We start from the raw sequence: 14505 nt of genomic DNA, 5'->3' as shown, positions 1-14505 counted from the left end.
ATAAGTTTTTTTACGAACAATGGGATTTTGGGAGTTAAATGATTGTCAACGTGTTTCGATGAACATTTAGTTATATTAAAAAAATATAAGATTTATTTAAACTTGCAAATGAATTATTATCAGTTACATAATACCTGATAGGAAATCCATAGTACGGACATTTTAGTTTCAGGGAATCACCACTTTGAACTTTGATCGGTGGAAGTGTTCTGATGTAAGGTGGACCTGAAAAAAAAGATGAAGTTATTTGAAGATTATCAAAAAGTGAAACGATTAATCTACAAATAAAAAAAAACAAGTTACTACAAAAATAGCAATGACATCTGTCTTGTTCAACTTGAACGCTACAACCGCTTATATAATACTCGAAATTTAAAAAATCGATTTGCATTTGTCTTTCGTTGCATATTTAGAACACAATAAATATATGCTATACTTTGTAGCATCTCTTCCAAGCAATAATATCGCAATACAAAATTAAAGCACACGCAACACATATGCGTATTATGACACGTAAAACTAGAAGAAATATTTTACTGAAATGTTTGACAACAAATTGAAACTTTTTTGTCCTTGAAATTATATATTATGTATTCTATATAATATTAGGTATTCTTATCAATGATGGTTATACTTTAAAAATCCAATAAATTGTTAAGAATGCGTAATTAATATATTAAAATGCTGGTACGTTTAATGTGAACTCGAAGTTCTGGAGTAAATTAATAAAATTTACGATCCTATAGGAGAGTAATTTCATTACGACATAGATGGCTTCTGAAATTAAATTGAGTCTTAGTTCAATTTTTTTATCGAAGAATTCGAATTAAAGTCCTTCTTTTTATAATTTAAAAAGTAAAAAATGTACTGGCAACTATATAAAACAAAGGCCCTGTCTGTATCAATATAATGTACGATCTGCTTCGTTATATAGGTGTCACCTACATACTTGAAGCTGTTATTTGTAGTTTAGTTTGAAGATTGGTATTAAATCTCGTTTGAATTACTTTTACTTTTCCATTTACACTTTTACAAAACTGTACTATTTAATATTGTTATGGTCTGATTTGTGAGCCAGTTTTATTTCAGGCTCAGAGAATATAACTTATTAGATCCAAAAGTTGATAGCGCATTGGCGTGTGGTTGATATTTTTTATTGCGCCAATGTCTCTGGGCGGTGGTGATTACTTACTATCAGATGCCCCACATTAATTTACCAGTATGATTATGTCTATAACAAATATTTAACTTAAGTTAAAATTTATATGATTAACAGAATAAAGGTTTTCTAATCAACGAGTGTTATCTTTTTAAAATGATGATGAATACAGGATATGACGTATTCGGGAATAATTATATTATTTACTACTTTTCGTCCGTGGTTACACCCTCGTGTTAGGAAGGGACAGGTGTTACGTATACAAATGTCCTTGGGTTTCAAACTTATTTCGAATTTCATCAAATTCGATTTAGTGGTTAAGCAATGAAAGCGTAACAGACAATTATATTGTTATTGATATTGTTGTGTTCCGGTTTGAAGGGTGAGTGAGCCAGTGTAATTACAGGCACAAGGGACATAAAATCTTAGTTCCCAAGGTTGGTGGCGCATTGGCTATAAGCGATGGTTGACATTTCTTACAATGCCAATGTCTAAGGGCGTTTGGTGACCACTTACCATCAGGTGGCCCATATGCTCGTCCACCTTCCTATTCTATAAAAAAAAAAAAAAAAAAAAAAAAAAAAAAAAAAAAAAAAAAAAAAAAAAAAAAAAAAAAAGACAGATACAGTTACAGTCACATTCATAATATTAGTATCATATGATACAGACATAACGCCATTAATCTTTTTCTCAAAAACTCCGATACAAAATCTGCACAATATACATATATGAATATTATTATCGTTAAATTGAAAATAAATTCAATAATCCATAGTTATTGACAAAATTACATAATAAAAGGGGGTTAATTTATAGTATAACTAAATATAACAAAACTTCGATAGAATTTATCATATAATATCTACAATAAATCTATATTCGAAATATGAATTAACCACAAATTGCTACTCAAATTTATATTCTGATTTCAATTAACGATAGAATTGAAATAATTAGCCTTCAATTAAGCTTTAATTGAAAAATACATAATTATAATGTGGTTGACGAGTCGGTTGGCGTGGTTGATAGATACTTGCCTTTCATTGAAGGTTGTGGGTACGATTCCCACCCAGGACAGACATTTATCTGCATTTACATGTCTGTTCGTCCTGAGTTTGGGTGTAATTATATATGTATGTATTTACAAAAGAAAAGTAGTATATGTAGTATATCAGTTGTCTGGTTTCCATAGTACAAGCTCTGTACAAGCTTAATTTGGGATCAGATGGCCGTGTGTGAATAATGTCCCAGGATATTATAGTTCTCAACATAAGGTACAATATTTAAGATACAAAAAATAGTTTCTTATATATTTTTTTTTTTTATAGAATAGGAAGGCGGACGAGCATATGGGCCACCTGATGGTAAGTGGTCACCAACGCTCTTAGACATTGGCATTGTAAGAAATGTCAACCATCGCTTACATATCCAATGCGCCACCAACCTTGGGAACTAAGATTTTATGTCCCTTGTGCCTGTAATTACACTGGCTCACTCACCCTTCAAACCGGAACACAACAATATCAAGTATTGCTGTTTTGCGGTAGAATATCTGATGAGTGGGTGGTACCTACCCAGACGAGCTTGCACAAAGTCCTACCACCAGTATAAAGATTATTACATGGGACTAATGATTTTAAATCAATTAAAAAGTTTCTATTGCTCTATTTAATTTTATATTTCGAAACCCTCACCAATATTATCATAAATTTGAAAAAAAATGTCCCAGGATATTATTATTATATAATGTGGTTTTAAACTAATGCTTTATTTGTATAAATATATTATTATTGTGTATTATTTGAAAGAGTCTTTTTCTAGTGGCTTGCTTATAAGATCCCGACACTGGTATTATCAAAAATTAGCAGCAGTATACAATAATATAGTAACTTCAAATATTTCCATATAACCGACATGAACCTTTAACGAAAAAATTTAGATTGTTTTTTTTTTAAAACCTATTCGTGTATATTAATTTGCATTGAAATTAAAAAGAAAATAATTTTGTAAGTAATACTCACCGTAAACATCTATTCTAGCTGTGTGTCTTGTGGTGGAATCGCCTTCAAATGCTATACAAGAATACAAGCCTCCATCTTCTACTCTTACCCGTGATATATTTAAGTGAGATATAACACCGATACCCGTTGAAGACATCATTTGGCCAAGAATATGTCTGTAATTAAAAATATAATAAATATTAATTTGATACATATATATACATATTTATTGATATTATATGATACATATATCTCTATTAATTTATCTCTATTAAAGATCGCCATTGTAAGGTTATAGTCAAGAATTTCCTTGGTATTCGCTATTTGTACTCCATTTACCAATTTCCCCGCCTCGTCAATGTCGTCAGTGTAATATACGAAGTTCTTTGTATGTCGCGTTATTGCAATCAGTGTATGGGATACGCTGTATTTGTAATTGTAGCTTTTTCGTCGCATATTTTATGAGGAATATCGTGACATTTAGATAAACGTTTCGGTTAGTGAAGTATTAACAGACATTGCTTGATTTAGAACTCGTTGTGTATTCAAGATATATTTTTTTTTTTTTATAGAATAGGAAGGTGGACGAGCATATGGGCCACCTGATGGTAAGTGGTCACCAAACGCCCTTAGACATTGGCATTGTAAGAAATGTCAACCATCGCTTATAGCCAATGCGCCACCAACCTTGGGAACTAAGATTTTATGTCCCTTGTGCCTGTAATTACACTGGCTCACTCACCCTTCAAACCGGAACACAACAATATCAAGTATTGCTGTTTTGCGGTAGAATATCTGATGAGTGGGTGGTACCTACCCAGACGAGCTTGCACAAAGCCCTACCACCAGTAAGCCCTACCACCAGTAGTATTGATGTAAAAAAAAACTTATAAAATCACATACATACATACAGAAACGCACATAAATCTATTCTATGCGAAACTTTTTATTGTATATAATTTCATATAGCAATAAAATTGATTTTCCTAATTATGATACAATTGGCTAATCAAAAAGTGTTAAAAGTTATAACAAGTGAGTCAATTATGAAAGTAAAAAATTATATAAAAACCCAATGAATACCTGGAATCTGTATTCGACGAGATAACAACTCCATCTCTCTCCCAAATGAATCGAGGCGGTCTATCTGAAGTTGCCGTACACTGTAGGCTTACCTATTAAAGGTTCAACATTAATTAATTAAGAACTTTCCTCATTAGTGACTACATGCGAGCTTAACTATGATTAACTTGCTAATATCATAAATTATGAAACTTGCATGTTCGGTTTGTTACGCCGCTACGACAAAAACAATTGTGTGGATAAAAATCAAACAAGATATTTGCTTATATTTATTTTTCCATTTCAAATAAACTATAAGGACTCCTCTTATAAATTTTCCTTGATATTATTGTATGTATTTTTTTTATTATCGCAAAATGATTTTTATGTGGGAAATAAATTAAAAAAATACATTTTATTACATTAGTAACATTAACTTCTGTTCTGTTCGCGACTTTAATCGTGTTTGAGAGGGGGTCGTCCAAATCCGTCCAGTCGTTCTGGCATTACTTAGTAACAAATATCCGAACATATAAGATTTCACATTTATAGTATAACAATGATATTAACTACGTTAATATAAGATAAATTTTAACTTACGTCTTCACCAGGCGAGATGATCTTTTCATTAAAATGCTGAGTTATCAGAATATTTCCTGATTCGATATCTCTCTTATATCTGAGTACTGAAATTAATGAAACATACACACAGATAAGAATCTATTTCTTATACTAAAATACAGGCTGGCCGTCTATTTTGGAGATCAGCGGAACGATTATGTCCTTGCTTGTACTATTAAATCAAACTGCACACAGTTGTTAAACTCAATATTTAATTAAAGCAAAGAAATGTATTGTACAAATAAATAAAGAAAACTGTTGCGTGATCTAGGATTGGGTACAATGCCATCTACTAGTGGGAAGCGCAAAACAAAAAAAATAGTATGACTTATTATAATTTTGACTTGAGCGAAACTATACCGCGATTCAAGAGTATACTAGCGCCATCTATTACGCGTATGCTTAGTTATAACTTACAATATTAATAAAATATATTAATTATTAACTTTTATCTGACAAATTAACATTGAATTCAACAATTAAGTATATTACAATTATCCGAGTATTAAATATTATGTAGTAGGTTAGTATTAATATTAGATAGATAATGTATGTTTTTATCAATAAATTATTATTATTATTATAATAAAATGATAACAGGTTCTATTAAAGAGCCAATCACCATGTCAATATGGATCTGCTAACTCATGAAAGAACGAAGCGGACAGTTCACATATTTTATTTTAAGTAACAGAACTTAAATATAGGATGAATGATCACATATTATGTAACACTTACCAAAACTAACAGCTTCAAATGATGCGTCTTCGTTTTTTCTCTTGTTCTTCTTGTGATCATTCGATCTGAAAATATTTTTTTTATTATATTAAATTCATTATGTCACATATAAAAAAATACGGTTAACAATATTTTCAAAACAAACTTTTATTTGGTGGCTATTTTGAAGTATTTAGTGTACACTAAACAATGATTGTCAATTGTTTTGTAATCAGCGCCAAAATTTGCGCAACATTTTAGCTCAATTATGTTTTACTTGGTAGGTCTTAGTGCGAGCCCTTTTGGATAGGTAACCCACTCATTAAATATTCTATCGTCAAACAGAATATTTAGTATTGTTGTGTTTCAGTTTGAAGGGTGAGTGAGTCAGAGAAAAGGGTAATAACATCCTAGTTAATATTTATTAAATCGCCAATGATAAACATTGGCTATTTAACAAGTGTTAAAGGTGAACAAGGGTTGGTCCCATTTGCCAATTCTAATTCATAAGAAAGTTAGATGGTTTAAAATTAAGTTGTAACATTTTACCCAGAGATACTGGTAGGTGAAGTTAAATTAAAGCTTGTATAAAAGCTTATTTCGATTAAGATACTAGGTATTGTGTCAAAAATAAATTGAATGTAGATTAACATTTATGAAATTTTCTCTCTAACGCGCCAACTTCCAAATTTAAATATTAATACGAGGAATTGTCAGGGAGAAAACAATATTTCTTTAGGTATGAAATGGTTTCAGAATTTATCGTCCATTCAATGTTTTATTATTTATACCGTAACCATTCTAATAATTATGCGAATAAAAAAAACACTACGACCTAAGAAGCATATATTTCTTTAATGATGGTAATAAGAGAAGCTGGCTTATTTTTGTATCGAAGAAATTGCACATTGGCAACCAAAATGGCCCATTAAATCGACATATGGAATACAAAAATGGCTTATAATTCATTTCAAAATCATACTACTAAGCAGGAAAAAAGATTGTAAGCCTTTGTGTACATGTCATTTGATTGGACTTTTCAAGGAGATATTATGACTTGAAACGGACGGGTTGGTAGGCACATGTAGCTGTTTTTAACCTCTCATGATTGTCGTGGTTTCTCTTCACCAAGCACGTGATTATACAGAAACACAAATTAAGCATATAAAGACATATCGAGCAACTCAAAAGTTGTTCAGATTTGAACTCGAAATTTTCGGTTAAGATTAGTAAGTAAACAATGTTGTGAAATATTTCGTATTGACTTATACGTTTGTATCCATTGTCGCCACCTAAGTGGTTTCGTCACATCCACGTTCGCACCATGATAATAGAAACCGTAGTTTACCCGAGACATGACGAGAATTCTTCATTGAATAACGTAAATAAACTCGACTACTTATAAAATACCTATTGAGCTTTATTTTGCTAGTGAACTGTCACATGTATTTAATTGTAAAAAATGTAGTCACTTAAAATATATCAAGTAAAAAGTGAAATAATTTACTATGTTTTCCTTCACTGCCGAGAACGAGATGAGTTATAAATGTCGCAGGTATATTGTGAAAGCCAAGTGACGTTACAATTTCACTAGTGATATTATAATTAAACGATAAATTGTCAATCGACTCAATTTCTTGAAATTTAACGTCCTGGTTTTAGTGACATTGTAATGTCAGGGGGAAACTATAGTGACATTATAATAAATCTAGGTGTATTATGAGTGAAGTTGGCAGTGGGAGTCGTCGAGCGTTCTGATTACAGAGTAATATAACGGCTTTGACAATATACCTGCAATATAAACACAAATTAAGTACATGAAAATTAAGTGGTGCTTGCCCGAGTTTGTACTTGGGTTCTTCGGTTAAGACTATCGTCTTCTTACCACTGGGCCATCACGCTTCCAATGTAATTACTAATACATGAATAAAAAAACAATTATATAAATAATAATTACATATAATAAAAATAAATATAAATACAATAGACAGTGTTTTGAGTAACTACGAACTAGTATAAATTTGTAACAAACAAATAATTAAATTAAGCTGCGTGTTATATGAATATTTTTGTATTATTTACTTAAATATATTAAGCTTTTCATATTTAATTATTTATAATGTTTACTTTTATTAATGTCTGTTTTGTTATAAGAATTACTACATATTATAAAATAAACTGCGGCCGCTTCAGTGTGTCTGCTTGTTAAAACATGATAAACTCAAAAACTACCAAAAATACGTTTTTCTTCAATAGAGTATTTTTAAGGAAAGTTTAAGTATAATTCATTAAAGTGTTATTTAAATTGGCTGAAATAAGTTAATGACACAATCATAAACTTATTTCAGCCAATTTATATAAGCTTTCGGAAAAATCATACCGACTTTGAAATTGACTAGCGTGCGTTGCGTAAACAAGAGGTATAATATGTATTGTGAATTAAGCGTTTTATGTAGACCTGACGGTTTTTTTTTATATAGAATAGGAAGGCGGACGAACATATGGGCCACCTGGTTACCAACGCCCATAGACATTGGCATTGTAAGAAATGTCAACCATTACAATAACCACTTACATAACCAATGTGCCACCAACTTTGGGAACTAAGATGTTATGTCCCTTGTGCCTTTAATTACACTGGCTCACTCACCGTTCAAACCGGAACACAACAATACCAAATTAGTTAGTATCAGATATATTTTGTTTATATATTTATATCACAATCATTCAACAACTATAGAATTTCTCTAAATTTAAGTAATCTTGTATACACATGGTCTCATTACAGTACTTTTAGGACCTTTGTATTTTACGGTAAATAAATGAAGATTTATAATGAATTTTAATTTATCAATGATTAAAAAATTAATTGATTAACTAGAATGGAATTATGGTAGCAGCATTATAATTTAGTTACTATATAGTTTTCGCAGCACTAACACTGCAAAGCTACCAAAGTCTAGCATGTTACTTTAAACTAGATATAATATTAGTAATACTAATTTTAAACACTCTTAGTCTACTAGACACAATAACTAATGGTTTTGAAATCTATAAACGTATACTTCTTATATACATATACGTCTTGTTCATTTACTGGTAGTTTGATTCGACGAAATTATGTGATCAAAAATGAAACTAGGACATGACCTCATGAAACGTAGCTTTAAAATAAAATCAAACCCAGCGCTTAACGTAATATAGCTTTTAGTGTAAAAGGTATTATAACCAAAGGTATTATGTTCAGTGCACTTAAATGCGAATTCGAAAATATTTTTTGCGTTCTATTTAATTTTTTTTTATTGATGGTCAGCACACACCCAGTCATCATGTCATATTTTACAGCCAAGCTGTAATATTTACGGTTCTACAGGCACAACGTAACATCTCAGTTCCCAAGGTCGGTGGCGCATTGCCAATACATATGGGCATGAGTGACCAATTAACACCAGGTAGCCCATTTGTCAGTCTATCTAACGGAATTGAATAAAAAGATATATGATTGTAAATTATTATTAGAAATAACGATATTGTCTACCAGATTTTAGCCATGGGTATTAATATCTGCTCTGTATTTGTATTATATTGCAATAAATGCATTTTCACAAATGCACTCTTTGTTCAGTTGTTTCTTGTTAAGGCTTAATTACTGAAATATTAAATTGGTTAATTTCAATTGAATGGACTTAATATTTCTTAAATATTTTTGATTTAATGAAAATAAGTAATTATAATAAGAAATGATAATAAATACAGTAAACCGATTGATCTTATTACTGCCATTAATTTGTTTTCGTAGCTTGAAACAAAGAGCTACGAAATACCGAATAAGCGTTCCAAATTATAATAACCGTTTATTATTTTTAAAACATGAAAGCGCGAAGCGCGAATCACGAAGCTACGTCATGTTTATCGTAGCCACACAGTTGTTTTCGTAGCGTTGATGCATGAGCTACGACAAATTTATTCATAGTACATTCTCATTTAATATTACAACAAAATTTAAGGAGCTACGTTCATATTAATAGTAACAAGATTTTTTATGGATATTTTGAAAGATGTAAAATAGTATAATCTTGTATTACCTAATATAATTACAAATATTTTTTAAAACAAACTCTTATTTATTTGAAATGACGATATTTACCCCCCAATGTTTATAACGGTAGCCAACGGCATATTTACTAATCTGGTTAAATACTGAGCGTTCATTGGTCGCTTATTACGTCATCGGCTGCAATCTACCAATTACAATTCAGATTATAGTAAAATTAATTATTTTCAAATTGACTAGCGTTTCAGAAAATCGAGGTATATGTAAACAAAAAAATAGTAAACGTCTCACTCACAAAATCATTTATATGTATTCATACATACATAACATACATAAATTACATAATATGTATTGAGAAGCAATGTCAATATTTTAATTTCTTTAAGTTTCTGTCTTAGAAATTATTTAGGTCCTAGGTTATAAATTGCGCGAATAGCTCTCTTATGCAGCATAATTATGCAGAATATCGTATTGATCACTCGGTTTGAGTTTAAAGATCTCTATTAGGATTTTCAATGGCTGGTAATGTTATCAAAATTATTTAAAGTATATGCTATAATAATAACTGAATATCCTATTGATAGTTTAAGAGTATTGTGGGTAATTTAAATCGATTCTCCCCAGTAATATGATTCAAATATACTTATAACGTATTTGAATAAAGAACTGTTTGAAATTGGAACTAATAATCACCAGTCTATAGATCCAATATAGCTATACACATATCAAAGCCACAATGCCGTTGCTCCTGCATATGCCGTAAATTCAAATTGAGCATACATTAATGTATAACCACGAACAACCACTGTCTGGTAATTTCATTAATCTCAGTTTAATTTATGCACAGTTAACCGGTAACTACAGCTCTGTTTACTCTAGCGTAATTAGATCGGAGATGTAATCTGAGTTTTGTGATGTGTTTACTCGTACTATCCGAAACAGCCTGTGAAAGTCCCACTGCTGGGCTTAAGGCCTCCTCTCCTCTTTTTGTGGAGAAGGTTTGGAGCTTATTCCACCACGCTGCTCCAATGCTTGTTGGTGGAATACACATGCGGCAGAATTTCAGTGCAATCAGACACATGCAGGTTTCCTCACGATGTTTTCCTTCACCGTAAAGCACTAGATGAATTATAATCACAAATTAAGCACATGAAAATTAAGTGGTGCTTGCCCGGGTTTGAACCTACGATCATCAGCTAAGATTCACGCGTTCTTACCACTAGGCCAACTCGTACTATCGAAAAGTTATAATTAATATACCAAATTATGTAATCATATTACTTGCAACTAAGTCAAACTTCATACTATTGAAATTTTATTAAGGATTTAAATTTAGAACTGGGTAAAATAGAAGACAATAACAACAGTAATGATTATGATTCTTGTCCTCAAGTGTAATTCTCGATATGACCGCAGAGTTTAGGCGTAGGACCAACAAACAAGCTGCCTACGGCACGGGAATTTCAATACTGTCAACTTTTATCGATCCGATAGTTTTTATTTTTTTCAGGATGCCCAATTTTTTTTTAGCCGCCCGACCTTAGATTTGAATCCAAGATCTCGGGGCCAGCATTTTACAAGAATTAGATCAATAGGGTAGGTTATTGTATATTTAATTAACTTTAAAAGCTTAGTAGGTGGACAGAATAATTAGATCGATTACGGTTTGCCCATATACAGTTAGTCAATTGCTCATATTAAATTAATAATTAATAGCTTTAGTAATTAAAGTATATAATATTTTACATAGAAAAATCATCAAGAAACATAAGATATATACTATTAAAGGAACAATTCAAACTCGGAAACTATCCAGTATACACGTCTAAGAATTGTAGAGACAATTTTGAAGCTACGTATAGTCATGGAATTAACTCGACATTTCCTTACACGCTTTTCTCAGAATGGTTCAACGTATAATCCTACCTTTATGAATAGTATAATTATGTACTAACTAACAAGTTACAACCTCGTCTACGAACTTTGTGCAATTGGATAAAAATGAACGTGAACCCTTTCATGGAATTGCACATAATTATAGACTGTAATAGTATTTTTTTAAATATGTGTCTGTTCAACTAATTTTTATGTTGTAAGTAATTGCACACCGCAGCATCGCCTGTGAACCGATATATATCTTAATAAATGTATTACATTTTTGGTTTTATTTGATATTCATAGAGCTTACAGAGTTAACAAATAAATCCAAGATGGCCCAGTGGTTAGAACGCGTGAATCTTATCGATGCTCATGGGTTCAAATCAAGGCAAGCAACTGTATTGTATTTTCATATGCCTAATTTGTGTTTATAATTCACGTGGTGTTGGTGAAGAAAAACTTCATGAGAAAACTTGCATGAGTCCATCTAATCATATATCAGTTGACGAATGTTTATACCATTGTTTTAAAAATAGCACGGGATAATTCTATTTTATCAACCAAGGTCGCGTGGTAAGTAAATGTTTTCAAGACTCAAAATAATATTTAAACTAATACATTTATTAACTTATAATAATTACTAATACTTTTATTTGATTTTTATTCTCACATCGAATGTATTAAGGTGCTCATCCAATTAAGCAATGATACCAATTGTTTGACGTAGCCAAACAATATACCAAATATATATAAGCCACAACGTCGTTTGACATACTAGCAATATTCTACGTCACACAGATATATGCGTATATTGATATTAATGATTGCTTATTAAGAACCAAGATGGCCCAGTGGTAAGAACGCGAGAATCTTAACCAATGATCGTGGGTTCAACCCGGGCAAGCATCACTGAATTTTTATTTGCTTAATTTGTGATTATAATTCATCTCGTGCTATACGATGAAGGAAAACATCGTGAGGAAACCTGTATGTGTCTAATTTCACTGGAATTCTGCCACATGTGTATTCCACCAACCCGCATTGGAGCAGCGTGGTGGAATAATCTCCATACCTTCTTCTTAAAAAGGGAGAGAAGGCCTAAGCCCAGTAGTGGGACATTCACAGACTGTTACTGTACTCTACTGTACTGTATTAAAAACTGTTACGATTAAGTCATACTGCAATATAATCTTTGGTTTTTGCTGCAAACACAATGCAAACGTGCGGGATACGTGCGACATAGATAACTTTTTACGGTCCGAAACATGCAACCTGTTTCCTTATTATGTATTCGGTCACGAGATGAATTGCTGTGCGGAAATGTCTTTAAAATTATTAACTGTCCCTACATAAATATCTCTTTTTAATTCTTATAAAATTAATTAGTGTTTTTATAGAAACGTTGCACAACGCCGTCCAATTATAAGCACAAGTTAAGTGAATGAAAACTCAGTAGTACTTGACTAAGCTTGAAGTCGCAAGCTTAGATTTCATGTCTCCGAGCCTTTTATGTTTGCCTTTTATATGATTTATTAACTATTTTATATAATATGTGAAATTTTTGCAACCGACAGACGATATCAGTTATAGTTAATCAGATCCAGCAACAGCTTGAAATATTGTTCCATTTTGGCTGTTGTCCAAATTTAATTTCAAAATTCGGTCTAACTTCAACTCCTACAAATTTACATACAACAACAAATATTCAATGCAAAACATACATAATGTGTAGAGTTAATTATTAAGTTTTAATAAAGCTGTTCATAATTATAATAATTTCAAATGGAAACTATTATACTTTTATCATTAAAATTGAAACATTAATTCCGACAACAATATGGTATTCTTTTTTCAAATCGATTCGTTTTGATAACAAAAATTATGTTTACAGAGCGTAATTCAAAAGTATCTCAATAAAAAAAGTTTAAATCTCGAAGTTAGGTAATTTGAAATTAATTTATTTGAGTTACTTAAATAGCTCATTACTTGTAATCAACGTCACTGGTCAACAAAGATTCGTTTAAAGCACAACGAATAATAATGCGTCTCGTCTTGGTATGAATGAAATAAACAATACATTTAGTTTTTTTTTTGTTAAAAAATATCCCTCTTCAATACACGCTGCCTAGGAGGTTTTCAGTGACATACACACGTACAGAATAATTCTATAATAAAGAAGAGAGATTTTATTTGAATAAGTTAGCATTTAAAATGTCTTTAACCTTTTAATATCCTTAATACAACATTCATTTTATAATTGGATATGTTGATCTGAAATCCTATTATATAACCGTATACATTGTCACACAACAGAATTACTAACTCTGTATAGTAGACTAACAGAGGTCGAGTTCGTGTTTCTGTGTTGTCTGAAATGGATCAAAGAAAGTCAGATAAAAATATTCAACGTCTTTTTAGTATGTAACTTTTAACACCATGGGTATTTATTATTAATGTTGCTTATTAAACTATTTTATTTTATTATTGTTTCATATAGACTGTTATGACATGAACCGGTAGTCGTAGGTTCAAACCCGGGCAAGCACCACTGACTTTTCATGTGCTTATTTTCTATTTATGCTTATAATTCACTTCGTGCTTGACGGTAAAGGAAAAGATCGTGAACATGCATGTGTCTAATTGCACTGACATTCTGCCACATGTGTTTTCCACCCACCCATATTGAAGGAACGTGGTGGAATAAGCTCCAAAACTTCTCGTCAAAAAAGGAGAGAACGGACAAATAGGACAAATAGAAGTAACTTACCTTGTTATTTTTGGTTTGTGCATAATTTGATGAAAATCTCCAATACCTGAAACAATAACGCGGCACAATTAATTTACATCACAAAATCTTAAAATTTTATTTCATACTTTAATGTCATTATATGTTTATATGAACAAAAATTTTGCGCAGTTAAACGCGTACATGTTCGCGCGGATGATAAAAGAGCAGCACTTGTTACATTGCTAAATATTCAAGTTGTTTTTGTTTTACTTCGTCTTCTTAGGGG

At 31.2% G+C, this 14505-nt stretch overlaps 1 protein-coding gene across 1 annotated transcript in view; it reads right to left on the bottom strand.

Annotated features, from left to right (window-relative positions):
• The window catches only part of LOC126777607 (cell adhesion molecule Dscam2-like), a 34579-nt gene extending 20287 nt beyond the window's left edge, over window positions 1–14292 (bottom strand). The window contains exons 1-6 of the mRNA XM_050500679.1: window positions 14259–14292; window positions 5581–5645; window positions 4822–4907; window positions 4243–4334; window positions 3181–3335; window positions 135–225 (exon numbers count right to left, since the gene is read on the bottom strand). Coding sequence (XP_050356636.1) covers window positions 135–225; window positions 3181–3335; window positions 4243–4334; window positions 4822–4907; window positions 5581–5645; window positions 14259–14281 — 512 coding nt within the window. The 5' untranslated portion in view covers window positions 14282–14292. The remainder of the gene's footprint in view (window positions 1–134; window positions 226–3180; window positions 3336–4242; window positions 4335–4821; window positions 4908–5580; window positions 5646–14258) is intronic.
• Window positions 14293–14505: the final 213 nt, after the last annotated feature.

This window comes from Nymphalis io, chromosome 23 (genome assembly GCF_905147045.1).
Source record: "Nymphalis io chromosome 23, ilAglIoxx1.1, whole genome shotgun sequence".
NCBI classification, from domain to species: Eukaryota; Metazoa; Arthropoda; class Insecta; order Lepidoptera; family Nymphalidae; genus Nymphalis; species Nymphalis io.
This window is presented reverse-complemented; position numbering and strand designations above follow the sequence as displayed.